The 21,857-nt window shown below is 39.4% G+C and overlaps 1 protein-coding gene across 2 annotated transcripts in view; it reads left to right on the top strand.

Annotated features, from left to right (window-relative positions):
- Bckdhb (branched chain keto acid dehydrogenase E1 subunit beta) overlaps positions 1–12,991 on the top strand; it is a 183,399-nt gene extending 170,408 nt beyond the window's left edge. For both annotated transcript variants that reach the window (XM_051207850.1, XM_051207853.1), the window contains exons 10-11: positions 11,065–11,213; positions 12,735–12,991. In XM_051207850.1, the coding sequence (XP_051063807.1) occupies positions 11,065–11,205 (141 nt within the window). In that variant the 3' untranslated portion in view covers positions 11,206–11,213; positions 12,735–12,991. The remainder of the gene's footprint in view (positions 1–11,064; positions 11,214–12,734) is intronic.
- Positions 12,992–21,857: the final 8,866 nt, after the last annotated feature.

The raw sequence follows: 21,857 nt of genomic DNA, 5'->3' as shown, positions 1-21,857 counted from the left end.
ACAGGATAAGGTTTCATTTGCCTATGAGGTACTTTATTGATTTGAAGCTCACTATAGACACCACTTTTGTGGATGGACACAAACTGAAATCAAGGTGAGATCTCACGTTCACATACTTTGTTCTAACGCGAGCTGCTCAGGATTAACTACAAACTCATTCCTCCCGTGCACATCTTCTCAGACAGCCTCTTAAAGTTTCCTAACCTGCAAACCCAAGCTTCACTTGGGTTCATGTAATTCTGATTTAGAGTGCCGTCTGGTTCCCACCATCTGAGCCCTCTTCCACACGACCGTCTCCAGCTGTTCTGCTTCTTACAAATGTTAAAAAAAGAAAAGGAAAGAAAAGAAAAAAGTCTCAATCGACTTGAAAGAAACAATGCATCCTGGTCACAAGTGCAGGAGAGGCAGTAACTATAGAATTACTTTGGGCCAATGCAAGAGTTTCTAAATACTTGACATTCTAGAGGTTTTCTTGATGCACTTGTGACGGGTGAGCACCACTGTTTAAGGTTGCCAGCAGTGTGTGTGTACCTGTGTGAGGTTGCCCTTCATCCCTCCTCACCCAGACTTGCTTCCTTACTTGTCAGCACACAGATGCTAAAAGGATTAAGTCAGACTGCTAATACTAGTTATTGCTAGCTTGTTATCAGATAGGAGTATCCGTTTAGTCACTGTTTAGTTTGGGTTAGTTCGTACCAGCCCAGCTTCTCTGTATACATGCATGTTCCTTCCTTGAACTCATAGGCAATTTCCTTTATCATTTTCCACTCCTTCGCTCTGTATTTTTCCATGTTGGTTTTCTGGCTGCGCCTTGCATATGTCATTTATAGGCCAGATTTTTTTTTTAGTCTTAGATATGTCATTAGCTATGACATATGACCTACATGAGAACCCCTATGGCCTTTGGGGTCGGGTCAGGTCAATACTTTCTACCTTAGCCACAGATTCTTTATAAGAAGACCTGGTTTAATTTTTGGAACTCAGTTCCAAGTAAACAAGTAGATTTAAAAGAATAAAATGGCAGTAAGTAAATGTTCTGACCCATCTAAATAAAACATGTGGCTGTTACCTTTTACATAGCTGCTGACTTAGTTCACCTCAACCCCCTTGCTAACAATGCCTCTTATCAGATGTTTCAACACTTCAGTATAAAAGTGTTAAACGAGTCAGATGTCAGTTGCCAGGCCCACCCCTCTGTTAAATCTGTGATTTTTTTTTCCCCCTCTTCGTTGGAAGTTTATCTGCATGAAGCATGCAGTAAGTACAGCCTCTGTAAGGCTGTGTGCAGAGCCAAAATCATCTTATCAGTGCCCAATTTTCCAAATTAGGGGAGTACAGACTGAGCCATGGGTGTGTAAGCCATCTTTTGATGGCAAATGCTTTTGAAATTCATAGACATTCAACCTGAAAAGTAGTTTTGTAAGAAATAACCAAATGTAAATGCAGAAACATCAGTGGAGAGAAAAATTAACTTTGGATTCTGCATTTTATTTGAATTAGAGGTTAGCAATCATTGTAATGACTTGATTTGTTTTCATGAACAGGCTAAACTAACCTTAATACCGAAGTCACATGCATCTTAATAATGAGGGTTTCCACATGCCTTTTTTTGTTTTGTTTTGTTTTTTGCTTTTGTCACATGTCTCTTTCACCAGTTTAATTTGTTAGTTGTTCAAGGGCTAAATGTCATGAGGACAAAGGTAACTTTACGAGTATCAGCAGACAAGAAGGGCATTACATTTCTAAGCAAATATCTTCCAAATGATTGATGACAACATGTAACATTTATTTCTGCTATGCTTTATTGTTAAAACTGAAATAATCTATCCAGTGGCCAGAGTCAAAGTGCTGAAGGAATAACCTGGCCTAATATTTTGAGCAAAATCAAACTTGAAAGGCTATGTTGCTATGGTGCCCATAATTAATCTCTAAGAGAAGTGTTTCATAAAGCATTGACATTGTCTTATTGGCATCCTCTATATATGTATGCTACGTGGTTACTCTGCCCCTAGCTGGTTCCTTTGTGTGTGTATGTGTGTGTGTTTAGCAAGTTATTTTCACACATTTAAACTCAAACAATGTAGAAATTAAACATATTTAAAGAGTAGGAAAATAGTTTTTGAAAACTTTGTTTTATCAAGACTAAATTCTGAAGTAACAAACATTTTAGCCACCTTTAAAAAACAAACAAACAAAAACAAAAACAAAACAAAACAACCCCAAAAAAACAAAAACAGTTTCTCGGGTTTGCTTTTCAGGACGGGGACAGCTGGCGAGGAATCTTTCTTTCTTTTTAGTTTCACTTTATGGTTAGACTTGAAACTTCAGAACAGGTTGCAGAAGTGCAAGAGTGGCAACTCCTAAATTCCTCAGCAGCTCAAACCCTGAATAATGCATCTCCCCATCAGACAAAGGTCACTTTGGCTGGGATGATGTCTGATGCTTGGGTGATGCCTGCCTTTGAACATCTGGTGTTGGTAAACTGCGACACCAAGGAGTTTATGGAAAACACATGCAGAAGCATGACTTTTTGAGATCGCCCAAAGTCACTTTTCAGGGGGATTTTAATTTCCAGGTGCCAAGCACACCAGAAATCCTACCTTGTGGAGAACAGAGCTGTTTGCTCCCCCGAGATGCAAGGCTGCTTGTTTATGCTTATCAATGTGTGTCCGCATCCTAAGAAAATTCTGCCTTCTCATGCCGGCTGCTGCCTGCTCCATGTGCTTTTCTATAGGAACTATAAAATTTGAGAAGCTTCGGCGTCTGTGGAAATTTGAGAGCTTCGCTTTCCCCCACCCCCTTTCCTGCACATACCGTATTTTAGCAAAGAGCATTGCGTCCCAGAATGTGCTACATGTCAAACTGCACACAGTTTATCTCAAAGGAGTCTCAATCTCGGGCTGCGAAATTGTGAAACCCTAATTCACCCTCAGATGCTGAAAATGTGTTGCAGGAAGATTTGACGAGGAAATTAATTTTAAATCATTGTTTTTTACTCTGCCATTTACTGAAAATTGTGAGTATCCCCGGTCATAGTTCAGGACTACAGGGAGAACTCCGAAGTCGGACGAAACCTTTGCAGGTTTTACCTAGGAAACCAAAGTGGTTTGGATGAGGTGCTAGGTTGTATGTCTGTTTTGCCTAGTTTAGAATTCATGAAAATTAAAACGAGCTAATGCTTTAAAATAATGTCTGGATCCCTAGAGCATAAGAGTATGGTGTTGTGTTTTTAAAAAAGTACTTTTAGATATAGTATAAGTGAAAGACTGGATTATCATGGCCTTGTTTTCACTCAGCTCTCCTTTTAAAATAGCAAAATTTAAAAACTCACGTAGAAGAATGGGACTCTAATATCTATTAACACAACACTTTTTAGGTTAGTATATGAGGTATTGATTTGATATAAATTGTGGTTGTAAAATTTGTGCTACTTTCCAGAGTCGCTGAGATTTTCATATTAAGATGATAATATTGTGGCATCTTGTGACTCTGTATCATGAAGCATTTCTTTGCTTATTTAATGTCATTTCCACCTGGGCATTAGGAGGCGTGGCTGTGTGCAGGGAACCACAGTGGTGTCTGAAATAGTATTTGTTTCCAGTTTCAGGAAAAAAAAAAAAAAAACACGCTCCCATTTCAAAAATAAAATTGGAATTTAATATATATATACATATATATATATAAAATATAAATTAAAAACACTAATTTGGGATTCAATTCATTCTTTAAGTAGCTGAAGGAAATGTAAATTTTCATATCAAATTGCTAGTGATTTGCATTAAAGATGAAGAAAGGGCATCTTAATGGCAGATATTAAAAATGTGCCGGTGAAGTTAGTTATGTAACAGAGACCTCAGGTTGGAATTTAGTTAAGACTATGACTTTACACTTAGAAGCCTTGCCCAAATAGTTTGGCTTAATGGGAATATTTTTCGGCATTTTATAAATCTCGGTAAAAGGATATCATTCATATACTGTCTCGTGTTGGTGCTAATGGGCTGCATCGCCTATGCATAATACTGGGACAATGAAATATACCTCTAGCTCTCGAGGGTATCCTATAGACCTGGGTAAGGGTGGGACCCCTGACTACTGAAGAATGACTTATGATTCTAGTCACATAATAATATATATGTTGTTTAAACTCTGTTTTTAAATCATTATGCATAGTGTTTAAAGCATTAGCTTAACTGAACATAACACCATTCATTGGTAAAGTTGTATTTATTTATTTATTCAGTAATTTGGAGTTGCTGGCACATGGCCCCTTGCAGGTCTCTGTGACTCATGTGCTGAGGAAATGTGATTTAGGACATTAGCCTTTCTTTCTCATTTGACTCATGTTTTGACTGTGGGCAAATCTTCATGGCAGATTTAAAACAAATATTCTGTGATAATATTTGGAAGCTGGGTGATGTCTAACCTTACATAAGTGGGATCAATATAAGGTTCATAGACTTTCAGTCTATCTATCCACTGCATGTAATTTTGGAAAACTAGTGTAGCCTTTCTTGTATTTTTAGTATTTAACACTTGTGCTTCTAGTCATGAGCTCTGGACAAATAGCTGTATTTAGAAGGAAATCTGTTGTTTTACTTACTAGTAAATTAACACGGACTAAATAAGATTAGGATGTAAGTGTGAATGCCACTACACACACAAATCAGTTCAAGATGTTTCAAAATACTCTTTCCTAGAAATGGATCATAGTCCTTTAATCTGTCTGCCTTATACGGTGCTCCCGACAGCAGCAACCTAAGTCCTCCCACCCTCAAATGAGATAAAGTCTACAGTTCAAATTGTTACAATGATGTGGGTACCATCAAAGGGCCATCAATCCTGGACTTGCTTGTTAACAAAGCCAATTAAAATGAAACCTTCTGTCTTTTCCCTTGGAATTAGGTTGTAGAGTAATGTGTTAGAACAGAGAAGCCTGATTTATTAGACCCTGTAAGTGACACTTGTCCGTTTGACTTAACCAGGTGTTTCTCTCTACTGTTTCTGTTCTCCTCAAATTCCAGTAATACACACACACACACACACACACACACACACACACACACACACACACACACACACCACATGCCACAGAATCCAGGCTGTACCAGCATACCAGCTATGAGAAAGCAGAGCACAAAGAAAAGACCTGTAGTTTCTACTCTCTTTGAACTTGACCTTACAGCTTTCTAGCTCTTGGGCATCTTGCACAATGGGCTGCATCCAACTTTCTGTCACTAGAAGGCCTGAGTATACATTATTTCAGAATTCCTCTTGAAATGAAAATATAAAAAAAAAAAAAAACAAAAACCCAAATGGGTATGTTAAAGATGCACGGAATAGTATTGCATGGTCTTCTTGACTAGTTTTCCGTGTGTGCAGCTTACATGACATTCTCTAACATATTGGACTCCACTCATAATATTCTGTGTGGTGACACATCACGTTTCCATTGTCTCACTATGTGGAAACGAAGTTCTTTTGGTATGTAGGATATTTTAACCACTTCTCAAGGACTTGATTTACCAATGTCACTACATTTTCATTTGTCACTAGCTCCATGGCCTAGCAGTTAGTGACCAGGATCTGTGCTCCCCACCAGGTGGCAACAGTAGACTCTGACTTGCCTTGTGGGCTGAGTGCAGCCTCTTTAGTGGCCCTGCATAGCCAGCTCCACCTTCCTTCATGGAGCACTCAATGCATTTGGTGGTTTCTTATACGTTTTAAAGCCTTACAAGGAGCTGCTGGGCCATGTGCTAATATGGATGCCGTAATTCAGGTTTGACTTTTTGCGCAGCAGACTCTTTCTTTAATGCTGTTTCAAATCCCTGCTTTACTACAGATAAGAGACTTCTTTAACATGGAAAATCTTAAGAGGAAAACACAAACCCAGTGATTATTGAACATTCTCATGTGTCAGGCATGAAAACAAGTAACTTTTGATATGTCACTACACATCTAAAGAGGTAAAGAGACAAGAGTTATGGAATAGTATAAAACTACAATAATGCAAAATTAAAATATTTTAATTTGCTGTTGCTTGTGGAGACTTGGAAAGATTACATCACAATAGAAGAAAGATTCTCCTCAGATACAATTCTAGATTCCATGCTGTGCCAATTATATTATGCAACTCTACCATAAAAACAACATACAGATTTGCTGAGGGCTACTGAAGTAGCCACAGTGTTCTGAAATGCCCACATAGTCTTTTCAGTGAGACAGGAAAATTAGTGGCTGATGAACTTATTAATGGGGAAAATGATGTTATATATTGTGAGGTTTCCAGGGATTCCACGAAAGCAGTAACACACATTTATGCAAGTGTGTGTGTGTGTGTGTGTGTGTGTGTGTGTGTGTGTGTGTGTGTGTGTATCTCAATATTTTTTACTGCTTCAATCTGTTTTCTGTTGCTGTAACAAAATACCTGAGACTGATGAATTTATAGGAATAGATGAAGTGGCTCTTGTTTCTGGAGGCTGGAAGTCTGATTGCATTATTTTGGCATCTGCTGAAGGTCGTACTGTGATGCAGCATCTTAGAAGATAACTTGGCTAGACCAAGCAAGAGTCCTACATTCAGTTCAATCTCTTCTTTTCCTAAAATTACTGCTGCTCTCATAGGGGCCATGATGGTGTTATCTTTATATTCTTGTCTAACACTATTCTGCTTCCAGCCTCCATGTTCAAATATCATTTACATAGGACCTAAGGAAGATTCCAACATGTGACCTTTTAGGGGACACAGACAAGTAATTGCAGTCACATCTAGCAAAACAGACATAACTGCATGATAGCTGAAACCTCAGTAATATTTTCTTTATCTTAAAATATAGTAGACCAAATTCTATGAACTTATATTTTCTTTTACCTGCTTAAAAATTTGAAAAATCCCTGTCACTTCTGATCTCATGTTGTTTGTTTTTCAAAAGCAAAATAAAATAAATGTGTCATTTACACTATAGGAACTGGGCAAATGAAGATGTATTTTGCCTGTGTTCATGATTTTAGTGATTTGAAATTATTCTATCATGCTTGCATGCTTTCCTGGCTGTGGTGTGCAGAGCAATCCAGATGTCTACTGTGTAAACAACTGGAAATTCATATGTCTTAGTATAGCTCTGTGGTTCCCAGTCCCAGGACATATGTTTCTTGCCTTGTGCTTTATCTTTATGCACACTTGTGCTTTCATTTTCTTCACGTGGTACATGGTCTTCACCTGTCTTGTGATGGGTTAGAGATTCCCACAGCTGTCCTTAACACCCTGTACCATTTAGTACTCTTTTATAAAACTGCAGTTAACCCAACCTACCTTCCATTTTAATTTTTTCAAAAGCATTCCTAATTCCCTTTTTCTCTCGTTGCTTTTCTCAAAATTAATACATCTAGAGCTGGTGAGATGGCTCAGTGGATAAAGGCACTTGCTGTGTCATCCAGATGACCAGAGGTCAGTTTCCAGAACCCACAGTGGGAGGAGAAAAATGGTTCCCAAAAGTTGTTCTCAGAACTGCACATGCACTCCATGGCATGAGAACCCCCAACATAACCTTTTAATAAAAAATGAAAAGTAATAAATGTGAGTTTGAAGAGGAGATACTGAGACCTCAGGCTTTGCAGTTCGCTTTGATTTTCCATGCCTGTGTGAGTTAGTATTTAGCCTTGGACAGTTCCTTCAGTCTCTTCCTTGAGGAAATGGAATAAAAAAGAGATAAAACACAAAACTCATTGAGCAAGAGCTCGGCATATTGTGAACACTGTCACTGTTACTATTAACACATTGTAGTGGAGGAAAAACCCTCACAGTTGCAAAAGCACATTCAGAAGCAAATTCACATGCCATTTCTGAGTTTCATACAGGTCTTCTGGAAGGACTCACCATGAGCAAAGAGTAGCAGCTGTCCTTCTGTGACATTAGGGTTGATACTCATCTTTCTCACCAGACCCCAGATGGTCTGTGGGAAGCCTCTTGTGGCTCCTGTGTGGATTCTTTATTGACCCTGGTTACATGGTCACCATGTTGGAACAATATCCATGCATGCTGCTCTCTCTGGGGAGAAAGACAAAATACTGACCAAGGACAGCTCTTGTCTTGCCGTAGACATTGCAAATAACCTTCTTTACAGCTCTGGGGGCTAGACCATTACTTAATTCCTCATGCTGTGCACTTACTTTTTCTGAATTAAATGTGAGCAAATACAATTTTTAAATATGTATGTACTTGAACTGGACATGCATCTCATACCTGTAATCTCAGCCTTTGGGACTGACACAGTACAATTGTCAAGAGTTCAAGGTTAGCCTAGCCCATATAGTGAGTTCAAGGTCAGCCTGGGCTTCCCAGCAAGACCCTGACTCATAAAAACAAAAACCAAAATAGAATAAAATAAAACAAAAACAAACTATTGTACTTAAGTAGCCAATGGATAGATAAATGTAATTAACTTAGATTGTCTTGAAAGTTTAGCACACACGGTGGTATCTGTGTGTTTACAGTGGAGGGAGATGTTTTGAACGGTTGCATATGTTAGCCTGTACATCTGATAATGAGATTCAGGCATTTCTTTTCCTGAGAGAGAGAGAGAGAGAGAGAGAGAGAGAGTATCTGTGTGTGTATGCACATGTGCATGTGTGTGTGTGTGTGTGTGTGTCTCTGTTGGTATGTGTTTATAGCTTTATGAAAAGCCTGGTAACAAGCAAGCATGTTTGGATGAACTTTAAAGGAGGGTAGTGGTATAAGTAATTTGCATATTAACCAGTTGATTTGGTACCAGTACAGATGCTTGACTGATCCAGACAACTTATTTGCAATTGCTTTACAATACGTTCCAGTTGAAGTCTGTGGAAGAAATAACTAAAGGCTCTTGGTTAATGTCTTTCATTTAGCAAAATATTAGAATTTCAAACTGGATCACCTCTCTAGGGCACATGCTAATTACACGGAAAGTCTTCAGTTCAACATCCTTGGACTCTCATCCATGATTCGTAGACTGACACTTTTATGTGTATAATCATCTAATTCCATCTTATTTAATTTACAGTCATAGCTTCTGAGGTGAGGAAAAGCTATGCATAAAATCACACATTTCTGAAATCTGAAATGGAGACTTTTATTCAGACAGAAATCAATTCTTTACTCTTTTTTTTTTTTTCATTGTTGCTTGATGACAGACTCAGCATTGTCTCATAAAGCCTGAAATAGATCTTATAAAATACAAAATGGAATCTTTTCCCTCCTTGGTGTTCCCAGCCTTAGAGGGTAACACTGTTTATAGTTCAAGCATGACTAGGTGGTGGATTTTTTTTTTTTTTTTTTTTTCTGTGCTAGTGCAAACATGTAGATAACTTCCTTGAAAAAGCCAAGCTCACATTCTTGAGTCAGGAGCAGTGCTGTTTGACACCAGTAAAGTTTGCTATTGTCCATACACCAGCATGTGGGAGGGAGTGATGATAATTTCACTGAAAGGTGACTTTGAGGGAGGTTGACTTTCCAAGTCACTGGTTACAATAGGGACAAAATCAAAGGCACTTAGTGACATGGTTTGTCTTCCATTTCCTGTACCATGCTGTGTCTGAAGCTAAGTTGTTTACAAAGAAGGCAGTATTCAAGGAAGATGGGAAAACAGCCAGAATCCTCTAAATAAAACTGAGTTCATCCCAAATTGACTCTCTAAACCTCTTAAAGAATTCCTTGCTATATTGAAGACAGTGGAGGACCATCCACCGCTGTTTGTTCTGGTTTGTTGTTATCAGGGGACCTCTTAAATGGCTCTGTAAGCTTATGTGGTGAAATTTTTCAGTTGCTCATGGAGATTCCTGTTGCTGGGAAATGTAGCTCTGGTTTGGCATTTGATACTGGAAGTCGTTGTGGCTAATGGGACCAAGGGGAGATCTGTACTTGTCCATCTGGCTCTCTCTGATTTGCATGTCATGTCTTTTCTGTCTCCATTATACTTGTACTGATGATAATAGTTTCTTTCCACAATGGGAAGGATACAGATTAAATGCGTATTGTGGTATCTTCATATAAAATAATTTGTTCAAATAATAATTTAGAAACACTATCACATGTAAGAATATTTAGACTTCAATTGATCCTATGGGAAGCAAGACTGTGTGAATACTTTTAATTTAAATCAAGGAGTTTATATCAGATAATGGCTATTAGTAAAATTAATGATATTTTCTTCAGAGTAGTTTTGTTACATCTTCTACCATTTACCTTTATAGATTTATTTAAATTTGATTTAAAAAACTTTTATAATAGTTTCCCCTAAGAAACAACAGATGTTGTTTGTTCTACTGAAATTTAGATTTTATGTTTTTGAACTAGATGTCTGCCCTTATGGAGCTTATGGTCTATCCAAGACAAAGAAGCTGGCTACTGCCGTGGGCCATGCTTAGGTCATCACCTTGGGAGTTCAGGACAGAAGTCCCTCTGTCACATGTGTGCACAGTTGAGAAAATATAGTCGAAGAAGGGTGCCCTATGAGGAATCTCAAAGGTAACACCTGAGAGGTCAGCACATACCAGTCCTTCAGTGAACTTGGGCTATGAGTAGTCATGGGCCAGCAGCACCTTCAGAGGCCTGGTTATAAGAGTCATGAGGACAGTCAAGTACCTTGGTAGACAGGTGGTACACAGCAGAATCCCAGACATGAACTCATGAAAGCAATATACAGTCATTTTGTAAATTTAAACAAAAATAAAGGAAACATGAGAAAGCATACATCAGCACTAATTGCAAGTAATGGAGTTAAGTGCCATGGGAATTTGCTGTACTGTCTTGCTTACACTTATATCCACTGGGGTATGATGGATAGGACCCTGCCTTGGTGCCGGTGATAGATTTATGGCTGTGGTGGCACATGCATATGCAAAAGCATTTCAAGAAAAGTTGGATCACGCTAACATGCTACTCATATCTGCTTTCAAATAACAATATAGCTAGACACTTTGATATCCATACCTGTAGTTGTGTTTTACACAGTTGATTTATTTTGATGGAAATGTTTTATTTCTGTGAATGGAAACATGTTAAAGTCATCCATTTTTTAATCTTTCTCTGTAGGAAGAATGTTTTTTGAACTTAGAGGCTCCGATATCTAGAGTATGTGGATATGACACCCCATTTCCTCACATTTTTGAACCATTTTATATCCCTGACAAATGGAAGTGCTATGATGCCCTTCGGAAGATGATCAACTATTGACCACAGAGGTAGGTGGTACCCACCTGTTGATGTGTGCAAATGGCATTTGTATCCTGTTACCCAGGGTCAGCTACCACCTGCGTCTTGTACTCTGGTAAACAGTAACATTCAGAACTAAGTTTTTACTTCATAAAAATGCCCAAAATGCTAGCATATTTACACCCAATAGAAATGTGTTGAGATTTATAGATGGTACCCAGTGTGCTGGTATTAAATAATCAAATACACTCTCTCTTACTCTTGTCCCAGCTTTTCCTTTCATACAGATAGTATTGTTTCCGCTTTTTAAAATTGCCATGTAGAAGCACAATTTCTGTTGCTCATTGAAAGGGACCTCTCAAGGTCCCTGAATCAGGCTCTAGTTGTTTAGAATATGCTAAACAGCATTCAGACATTTATCTTCATGTTATCCAGGAAACATTCTTTTAAGGGAAAACCTATTTAATATAGACACATTTTTACTAAGGAGTAAACAAAGCAAAAGACCAAAACCCCAGCATTGCTGCAATTTCCAGGACCTTTTTTGACAAGTGAATGTTTTGTTTGGTTTGGTTTTGAAACTCGCTCTCATTCTAGCTCAGGCTGGCCTTAAGTCTACTGTCAACCTGCCTCTCCCTCCCAAGTGCCGGATTCACAGGCGTGTGCCACCACACCCAGCTTGTGAATGTCTTAGAAATATTGGATGAGAGATTATATTTATTCATAGTGTTTTCTAAGTTGGACTTATCAAGCCTGTCAGCAGTGCTGTTCTAGGGGGAAAAAAGAAGGATATTGTTAAATTATTTGGTTTTCAAGCTTTTAATGTAGAAGTTGCCAGCACTGACACCCTGCTTTTAGTGTGTTCCAAAATGAAGAGATGAGATTAGAGGCTTTATATTTTAATATCTTAGCTGTCCAAAAAGTAATAATACTTTTGAGGAACCAGGATTTTTCATAAGATAAAAGGAAAATAAAATTGGCGTAGTGGCAACAGCCTTTTCCTGTTATAAATACAGAATGATGCACTTCTTAAATTCTGTAAGTAGGTTGCAGAGCTAGCTTGTAGAAGATCAGAGAAAGTGTTTATGTAAATAATGTCCCCTTTTGACACTATAATCCCACAATCTCCACAGTTTCCAGTGTTTTGAAACTATTGTTACAGGTGTCAGTTGGGGGTATTGCCCTTAAGGTACAAAGACTGTATTTCCGAAGCCCCTTAATGCCTGTGGAAGGTAGTGGCTTCCTGTGGCCAGTGGCCCTTAGGCTGTTTGGAGATCTTCCCACTTTCTGAAGGGGTCTCTCCATAGGCTCTGTGCGGGAGGGTCACATGTGGCAGCATGGCTTACTGCTAGTTTTAAAAAACTTTAAAGTAATTTTTGTTGGCTTTAAATTTGCTTGTGCATTTGATTTTAAATGTAAGCAAAGTATGTTAGCCTATGCTATGTGATAAAAAAAAATAGCTTTTCTGTGTAGAAAGTTAAATAGGTTATTAAGGAAAGTAAGTGCACAGAACTAAGAATGCTTATCATTGTTACTGGTTTCTTTTACAGAAAACCTGGAAGATTATGAGTAGATATGGAAATATTTTTTCTGAATTTTTTTTATATTTCCTTACACTTCTTTCTTCTAACATAATTTTATGAAATGAAGTATCATGGATATTGGCTGATGAGCTGCGAATTACTTATTGCATTAATATAAGTGGATTGGGGGCTGAGTTTAAAGTGCACCGTGGGTGGTGGCCTTATAATTGCTTCATAACTATAAATATTGGGTGGTAATGTATTCAATAAAGCAAAATCACATGACCTTCACATTGTGTGTGTCTTCTTCAGTTGGTAAAAAAGAGTTTTACTGTAGAATAATGGGTTGTTAACTTGCTAACTGAATTTGAGTTATAGCAAAATATTTATTCTAGAAATGCTGACTTTTCCACTTTACTGTATTTGGTTTAATTCTTTATGGTCAAGATGGTTTTTGGGTTGGCAAACTCTTAGAATCTTTCTTCTCCATTCCTCCCTCATTGCTAGTGGACCTGGTTCCTCTAGCCTAGTGGGATTTGAATCATTCCTGTTACTGTCCTTTCTTCCTCGGGGAGGTGGGCAGTATGATCCTGTTTACTATAAAATTGTGAAGTTCTAGCTGCAATTGTAGGTGTTTTTCCCCTAAGACTTTGCAAAACAGATTATATTTCTATAATTATTCCTGTGTAGATAAGATAAAATATTAGCAAGCAGCAATGGCTTCTGCTAAGTAGAGCCTTTCCTGGGGTTACTGGAAGGCCATATTTTGCCTTCTCTGCCCCTCATCATAGTTCTAGAAGATTTAAAAACAGCCTTAGGAATTTCCCACAGAGCCAACGCCCAGGCCTGCTCTTGGAAATTGAGCAGTTTGATTCTCCTCCCCTCCCGTGGTCCCTGAATGACTTCTCCATTCAGGTTCTGGCTGAAAGGTCCTTGCAAAAGCAGTGAAACTGTATTCTTCTGTTTCCCTTTGCCCATAAACACTTAGAACACTAGACATTTTCCTATAATCACACATATGTATTTTTCTTTAGAACTGTAATTGTAAAGGCTGCATCCTAATTATTTTTTACCAGTAATTGGAGAAGACTATAGAAAGTAACTGGTAGAGTGTCACTAACTTGGAAGCAGAGTGAAGGTGCTGTACCACAGGTCCTGTGCAATGGGCTGGTGGTTTGTTAAGGGTAAAAATAGAGCCCAGTCTTTGGGTCAAATAATAGAAAGCCCTGTGTAGATAAGATGGGAAAAGATGCAGGTTGTTGGCCACAGTTTGGAAAAGAACAAGTCTAGTTGGCTTGCTGAACAGGACATTCTGGGTTTAAGATGCCAAAACTATGTTAGACCTTGGCTTTGCTCATTATTCTCCTGCAGGCTCAAGAGAAGGCCTCATTTACTGGCCTGATCCAGCAGAACAAGATCCGTGCCACAGCCAGCCACATGTTGCCCAAGGACATCCTACGAGAACATGATGTCTCTAGTTGAACTTGTCTCTTCAGTTGATATTATTTAGGATTATGTGAACCTCTTTATTAGTCACTGTGCTACTGTGTCTATTAATACTAATTTTTCTACTCATTGATAGCTTGAGAATTTTCCTTTAGCTACTTAAGACTTAATTTCTTTAACTTTCTTTTATAAACGGAAAGTACAGGATGAGTTTGGGGACAATTTGTGCACTGAGTATGGCATCTGAGAACACCTTCTCTGTTCTAATTGGCCCTGAAGGCCCTAGCAATAAATAACCCCTTCCCAAGACAGTCTATGGATAATATTCAATATGAAGCTCAAAACAAACATGTTTATGTAACTGCAAATTCTTTTTTTCATAAAACAAATGTTGTATGTTGTACAAATATGGAAAATGGTATCATAATGCACATCTAGTGTCAAATAAATGCCAATCTAATCTCCTACTGTGGTAGACTGATCTTTGCATAAGTCTTCTCCCTGTGACAGCATGGATATATATGCTAATTTAACTCCCAATAGTTTCTAATTGCTCTAGTCTCTTTAAAATATAATACCCTATTGCTGAAGACATCATTCATTTCACACAATGGGCCCAGAGGCCTCTCAGCTAGAACTGACATGAAAGCCTCTTGCCTGAGGACTAGTTTGTATGGAACTAGAAGGTACCATGTAAGCTTCTAAAGAAGAAAAGCAACCAAGAGTCTTATCCTATGATCCACAACAACCATCATGAAACAATAACGCCAAGAATGCAATAGTGGTCCACATACCTTGACAGTAACCAACAGCTCACCAATTGGATGTAAGATCTGCTCAACAAGAGGGAAATCATGCTGGGTACTGGAAACCTAGCCAGCTATCCAGGGCTAGTGAGGTCATGGATCTTGGAGAGCCTACAGCTGCCACTTTACTAAACAAACATACTCTTACTACATTCTAAAGATTCTGAATATTTGTTCAATTACCCAGAGATAAGTGTTATCATTACCCCTCATCAGATTAAGATTAATATAACATTACTTACAATAAAAATGTAGAGTTGTGGATAGGGAGCCCAGTTCCAACTTACAAACATGTGCTTGCATGCACATACACACGTGTAACAACAATTAAGGAAAAGAGAGGCCATGAATTTGAAAGAGATTAAGGAGGAGTATATAAGAGGGGTTAGAGGGAGAAAAGTGGGGCAAGTGGTGTAATTATATTATAATCTCTAAAAGTTGGATGTATATGTTATAAATGCTTTACAAAATGGATAGATAACCTGTGTACAATAGGCCAGAGACCTAGGGGAAAACCAAATACTACTGTTCTACTAAAGGACCATACCAATAGAATCACTCCTAATGACATTCTGCTATATTCATAAATCATTGCTTTGCCCAGTCTTCATCAGAGATGCTTCCTCCTGCAGCAGATAGGAATGAATACAGAGACTGACAGCAGATATTAGGCAGACAGTGAGAGACCTTGGAATTCTTGGTCCTAAACAGGATGTTTCTATCAAATCCCTCTCCTCGGGGCTCAGGGAACCCTGTGGAAGAGGTGGCTGAAAGAATGTAAGATCCAGCATGGATGGAGGGTACAAGGAAAACAAGGCCTTCTATATACAACAGGATCAGTGCACATATGAACTCACAGAGACTGTGGCAGCATGCACAGGGTCAACATGCGTCTGTGACAGATGGTGTCCTTGAGCCAAAAGAACTGGACATGAGCCCCCAACCCTAACCCAGAAGCTATTTCCAATTGACAGCCACTTGTAAATGAAACAATTAGTATTCTATATGGGAGTCCCAGTAGGGAAACAAGCTACTCTTAAGGGTAGGCCCCTTGCCTAGCAGTAGATGCCAACTGAAAACTAACTCAACACCTTTGGAGGTTCTTTGCCTTACATTGTTGTGCCAGAACTTTTTTCTTTTTTAAACATTACAGGCCCTTTACATATGTATTATGGCTTCTGGTTTTGTGTTTTTATGGTGTTCCTATATATATGTACATGTGTGTGTCTCTTGTGTTTCTTATGCTTATTCTTTGGCCCCTTTCCTTCTGTTTTGTCCTATTCCAACTGGATTTTGTTTTATATTTTATTATTGTCACTGAGATGCCTACTTGTTTTCTAATGAGAGGCCTAAAGGGAGTGGATCTGGGGAGGTAGGGAGGAACTAGGAGGAGCTGCAGGAGGGGACACCATAATTAGAATATACTGTGTGAAAAAAAATCCATTTTCAATAAAATTAAAATAATCACAAATAGAATTGAAACTAGTATATGTGTTTTCCACATCATTGTGTACTTTCTCCTTTATTAATTTTTCCATAAATTCATAATGGATATGTGAACTGGTCAGTGTTGGGCAGCAGTTTCCTTGGAATTGAACTGTTCATGTTGGAGGGAAGCTTGTCAAGGCAAAGGATATTCCACCCTGTAGGGAGGTCTATTAAGGTCAAGACATACATAACCCAAAGGCTTCAGGAGTACCTGAAACTGGCTGTATTCATTTGGCGCCTCCCTGCCCAAGCATATATAAATAGTAAGGACTATTGAGAAATACTCTCAGACTATTAGAGCTGCCTAGAAGAAATTCAATCCTGGAAAGAAGCTCAAGCCAACGGAATTTCTAAGAAAAAAAGTCAGTCTAATTTGTTAAGACGCCTGCAGGTGCATTGTGTGTGCCAAGTTTCTAGCTTTTATGAGCTATCTCCCAAGCTAGGGTTCTCGAAGGGCAGGGCCTGCAGTTTGACCTTGCTGCTGGTGGTTCCACAGAGCCTAGAATAGCCTAGAACCATGCCAGGTTTGTCAGTATGTTCCTGGCAGAGTGGGTGTGGAAATACAAGCCTACTCCCAAGTAGCACTTCCCTCACTGTGCCTAATGTGCGAGTTCACGATGATATTTTAACATGATGTCTTTTGCCATAGCACCTGCTGCTAGTTCCATCAGAATAACGAGGCTCTTAGTTCCTCATTTGGAAGGCTGAGACTCTAAGCAAGTGTTTATATTTCAAAAGTTTTGGAGATTTGAAAATTTACACAAATAGGAGATATCTTCAGTCAGGGAATACAAGTTGAAACACAATGTACATTTACATTTTGTGTGCACCTCATACCCGAAGCCTAATTTACACAGTATTTTTAGTGGTCTAGTGAATAAAAAATGTGTCCACTGAGCTCTCAAAAAGGAAAAAGCACTTGGACCCTAGTCACCCAGACAGCCCATGCCCACATGGCTTCGTCCTTGCTGACTCTAAATTCATGAATTATTGAACCATAACTTGTTATTGGAACAGAAATGATAGAGATACGATGTGCCACTAACACGGTGAACAGCACGTGTTTAGGCTAACTCATCAGTGAGGCTCCAGACTCCATCAGCTGCTAAACCACAGCCTCCTTCAGTCCCACAGAGATGCTGCATTGGAAATCCCCAGGAGGTGGGCACTGTTTATGTTTCAGGTCTGTTTTGTCAGATAGATTTAGAACTGTATTCGTTAAAGGGCTCTGAGACAACACTGTGTGTTAAAAGTGCATATGTATGTGGAGAAAATAAGAACATAGTGCTCCTTAGAAACTGTTCTGGGGGTTTGAATAATGTGTCCCCCACTGCCTTAGGCATTTGAGCACTTGGTTTTCAGTTGGTAATTCTGTTTGTGGAGGCTTAGAAGGTGTGGCTTTTTGGAGAAAGTCGCAGATTTGAGAGTTTAAAGATGAAACCATTTCTAGTTTGCACTCTCTGTTTCCTGCTTGTGGTTCGATATAAGAACCCTCAGCTTCCCACTTCTGCCACCATGTCTTCACTTCCTGACCCTTGAACTATAAGCCAAATAAATGCCTTCTTCTGTGAGTTGCCTTGGGGTGAAACCTGTGCTGTAGTGAGAAAGAGGGTCAGGTCAAGGGGGCGACTGTCACTCCAATGACAAGGCGAAGGGGTAGCTTCTTTCTGCCAGGCTCACCCTCCAGAGTTCCACACTTACATTCTCTGAGTGGCCACTTCAAGGTCTTTGTAATAAGTCATCATTGCCTTCATTCAAGTTGGGCTTCTGTAGCTTGCAATGGAGAGCATCCTGATTCAGACATCCCGGTAATTCAGCACACATTGAAACCGAAGAGGGAAGCCCATGTGTTTTCAATAATGTACATTTGAGGGAATCCTCCACCGTTAGGGTTAGTTTGGTCTTGTGCTTAAATTTTCTTTTTGCATCTATGACACACAAATTAGGTGCAGATACTGAGATACTGTGTTAATATTGAGAGTCTTAGACATAAAATAAGTGAATTCAGACTGAGCTTGAATACTGCATACTGTCATCTCCCCCCAGGGCAGTGATCAACTCCACAGCTGCTGTTCTCTGGAGACCTTGTTGATTGGTGACTTGTTACCATAGCGTCCCTTATTGCAATCATGAGATCTTAGCACTGTTGCTAACCTTAACCAGAGAATTGAAATACAAGCCTAGGAAATTTTGTTTTACAAGGAATGTGGATGTTGCCAGTTCAGTATGATATTTCTAATAAACTTTGTGTAAACTCCAATTCACCCTCCTCCTTCAGAATGGAATGTTTATTCTCACCCCAGTTTCTTTATTTTTTACATGAAGATTTAAAAAAAAAAGTTAGAGAACAATGAAGTTTCTGTGTCCTGAGCACCTAGTCTAAAAATTATACTGCCCAACTTATCGTCCCAGCCTTCCTTTACCCAGAGAGAAGTTAAGACCCCATTGTTAGTAGTAAGTAGTAGTTAAAAAAAATCTGTCCTAACAGCTAGCTAGTTTCACAAGGTTGTCCCTGTGAGATCTGCCCCAAAGCTGGCTAATTCCTCAAGGGTTTTTCCACAGTTATTTGGGGGAATTTCAAAGCCTGGCGCCTGAGAACACGCACAGAGTTCATGCTTCCCTTGGGTTCCGACTTCCTGCAGAAATAGACAGTCTGCAGCCATAGGGACAGACACCTCACGTCACTCCTGCACAAAGAGCACTGTAGTTATTCCCCGAAGCAGCCCTCCAAACTGCTTACAGGGTGAGCTTGATTGACACTAGTTCTCACTGGGTTTGTGGGTCTCTCTGGAACAGATGAATCTGTTCTATTCCCATGGAGACAAATGGATCCCAAATAGTGAACTATATTCCCCTCAAATCTCACCTGTATTCACCCAGAGTTGTATATCATGGCCATTAAAGTAGCTTGTCAATTATTATGTCAGAACTTTTGTGTCTTTCTGGGGCACAGGTACTGTTACCAGGCTGAGCATGGGTCCCAGTTTCCTTTCCTCTGAGAAGTGGCTTCTCTATGGGACTCCATCATCCTAGAGGCCAGCTTGGATCTACAGCAAACTAATACTCAACTTAGCATACTCCCATAAGGAAAGAACTCAGGCCTATTCAGTTTATTTCATGTTTTGTGCACAGTAAAAAATTTCATAGAGATTATGTTAAAACTGCACAGGAGAAAAATGGAACGGTGGTGGTCTGATTCATGGTGTAGTCTCATGGTTAGATACAATGCAGAATTTGCAAGTACTGATTATGAAAATTATGTGGAAACATGGAAACCATGGTCATTATGTATCTTTAAGTGGAAAAATCAGGGTTCAAAATTATATGTGTATTATTGTATGTGTACTATTTCTTGTGATTATAGTGATTATTATGATTTTCCTTGTAAAGGAATCAGCAGAGCACAGCAGCTGTGCTAGGGTACATATCAGAGCAATTCCACACTAAGACGTAATGCAATTGTTAGCATGTATGTTACTCATAGAGTGAAGTACCTCCCACTGTATACTTTATCCAGTATTGCAGAAGGTTACCGTTGCATGGCTTTGCTGTTCTTCAAAGGAACTGTCAGTTGATCATCAGCACTAGGGAATCTTTTTGTTTTCCATGTGATTACTTCAAAAACAGGAACTAAATAAAACACAGCAGTCTCCTTACTCTCTCATATGCATATGTGTGCCCACAAGAGCTCTGCTAGATAGACTCAGAAAGGAAGACCCAAGAAAAGAGTTCACCTTCTACAAATGCTAAACTAGGGGCTTTGTAAGTTTAATTTTATTCGGATGCATATGTTTACTCTTTATTTGAGATTACTGCACACAGAAAAGGTCACACTCATAGTTTTTAACTGAATGGAGCTTAATAAAGGCCTTTGAGAAACATATAATAAATAGGTTAAAGGACTGGAATGGAAAGGTGGCAGATGTCAGTACCTGGTCAACCACAGGCAAAGACTGCTGGATACCATGGGTCATTTAAAGTTTTTAATTGTATTTAAATTGAAGGGGTCATTGCCACAGTGCACCTGTAGTGAACAATGGACATCTTATGGCAGTTGCTTCTTTCCTTCCATTAAGTGGGGTTCAGGAATTGAACTCAGGCTATCAGGCTTTATCAGAAGAATCATTTCAGTAGCCTGTGCATCCTTCTTGATTTTGTCCAGCAGGTCTGTTCTGCTGGAGGAAGTTGCCGGCAGTGTCTTCTGTAGCCCTTTATACATTGGTTCTCAGTTCCCATTCTTAATGAAAAAATAATGTACCTGGCTGTGCCATCACTGTGGGACTCAGCAGCTCTGGCTAGAGCATGTGGCTGCTCACTGTGCCTTCACTTATGTGTGCCTATGCTGGAGCACACTAGATTCCTTCCAGTGTCCCCAGAGATTGTTTGTGTCAGAAAGACCTGACTGTAGTCCTTGGGCAATGCTCTGGCTAAGAGACCCATGTGTTTTTGTTTGTTTGTTTATTTATTTACTCACTTATTTATTTACTTAGTTTTTATTTGCTTAGTTAGTTAGTTAGTTGGTTAGTTAGTTGGTTAGTTAGTTGGTTAGTTAGTTAGTTAGTTGTCTCAGCGTTCTTGGGGCTTTTCTTCTCTCATCACACCCTTCATTTGTCTCAGTCTCTTTATTGTTCTCACAAATATCTTGCAGCCAACCTTGTCCTCTAAGATAGCTCCAATGTTTGCAAAGAGAGGACTCCCTCTGAGGCTGTTGCAGAAGAAAATATCCTACCTAGTCTTCCTCAGCAGGGTAGTAGGCTAAGTCATTAAGCCCTGCACAGCTCTGGAGCCTGGCATGGTTTGGGCTTCTTTGTTTGTCTGAACTTGGCTTTCCTAACTCAGTGGCTCGACTCCTCTGGTGGGCTAGCACAGAATCCCACGGGGCTGGTAGACACCTTGCTTTGCCCCTCATCCATTCCCTCAATGATTCAATGGGCCTCACAGGTTTGACAGAACGAATCACACCTGCTCCCAGGCCCTCTCCCTGTTTCCCCCACCTCCCTTTCTATCAGATTGGGACTCTGCCCCCCTAAAAAAGTTTTCATTTGTTAACTTCTGATACATGCACTTGTGTGTTCTGCTGTTTTGTCATTGGGATTTATCATAAAAGCAACCCTTTTCTCCATTTTCGTCATCAAGTCTTCTCAGGACAGGGAGCCAGTGTGGCTCCATAGTTACAATATAATTGCTTAAAAAATTCTTGTCACTGGAAAGTTTACCTCAGAGGGGAAGAGTATTCCCCAAAGGGCAGGTCTCGCCCTCCTGTGTTCTCAGTCAGATTGATAAACTGCCCAGTCTTTCTACGAACCTTGTTTTTAACTGGTAAGGGAGGAAGGAAAGGAGGTAGTAGATAATGGGTCTCTGAGAGGGCGTCTCAGTGTTACTAAGCCCTGATTATGTATCAAATGAACAA

The sequence above is a fragment of the Phodopus roborovskii genome, unplaced genomic scaffold, assembly GCF_943737965.1.
Source record: "Phodopus roborovskii unplaced genomic scaffold, PHOROB, whole genome shotgun sequence".
NCBI lineage: Eukaryota > Metazoa > Chordata > Mammalia > Rodentia > Cricetidae > Phodopus > Phodopus roborovskii.
This window is presented reverse-complemented; position numbering and strand designations above follow the sequence as displayed.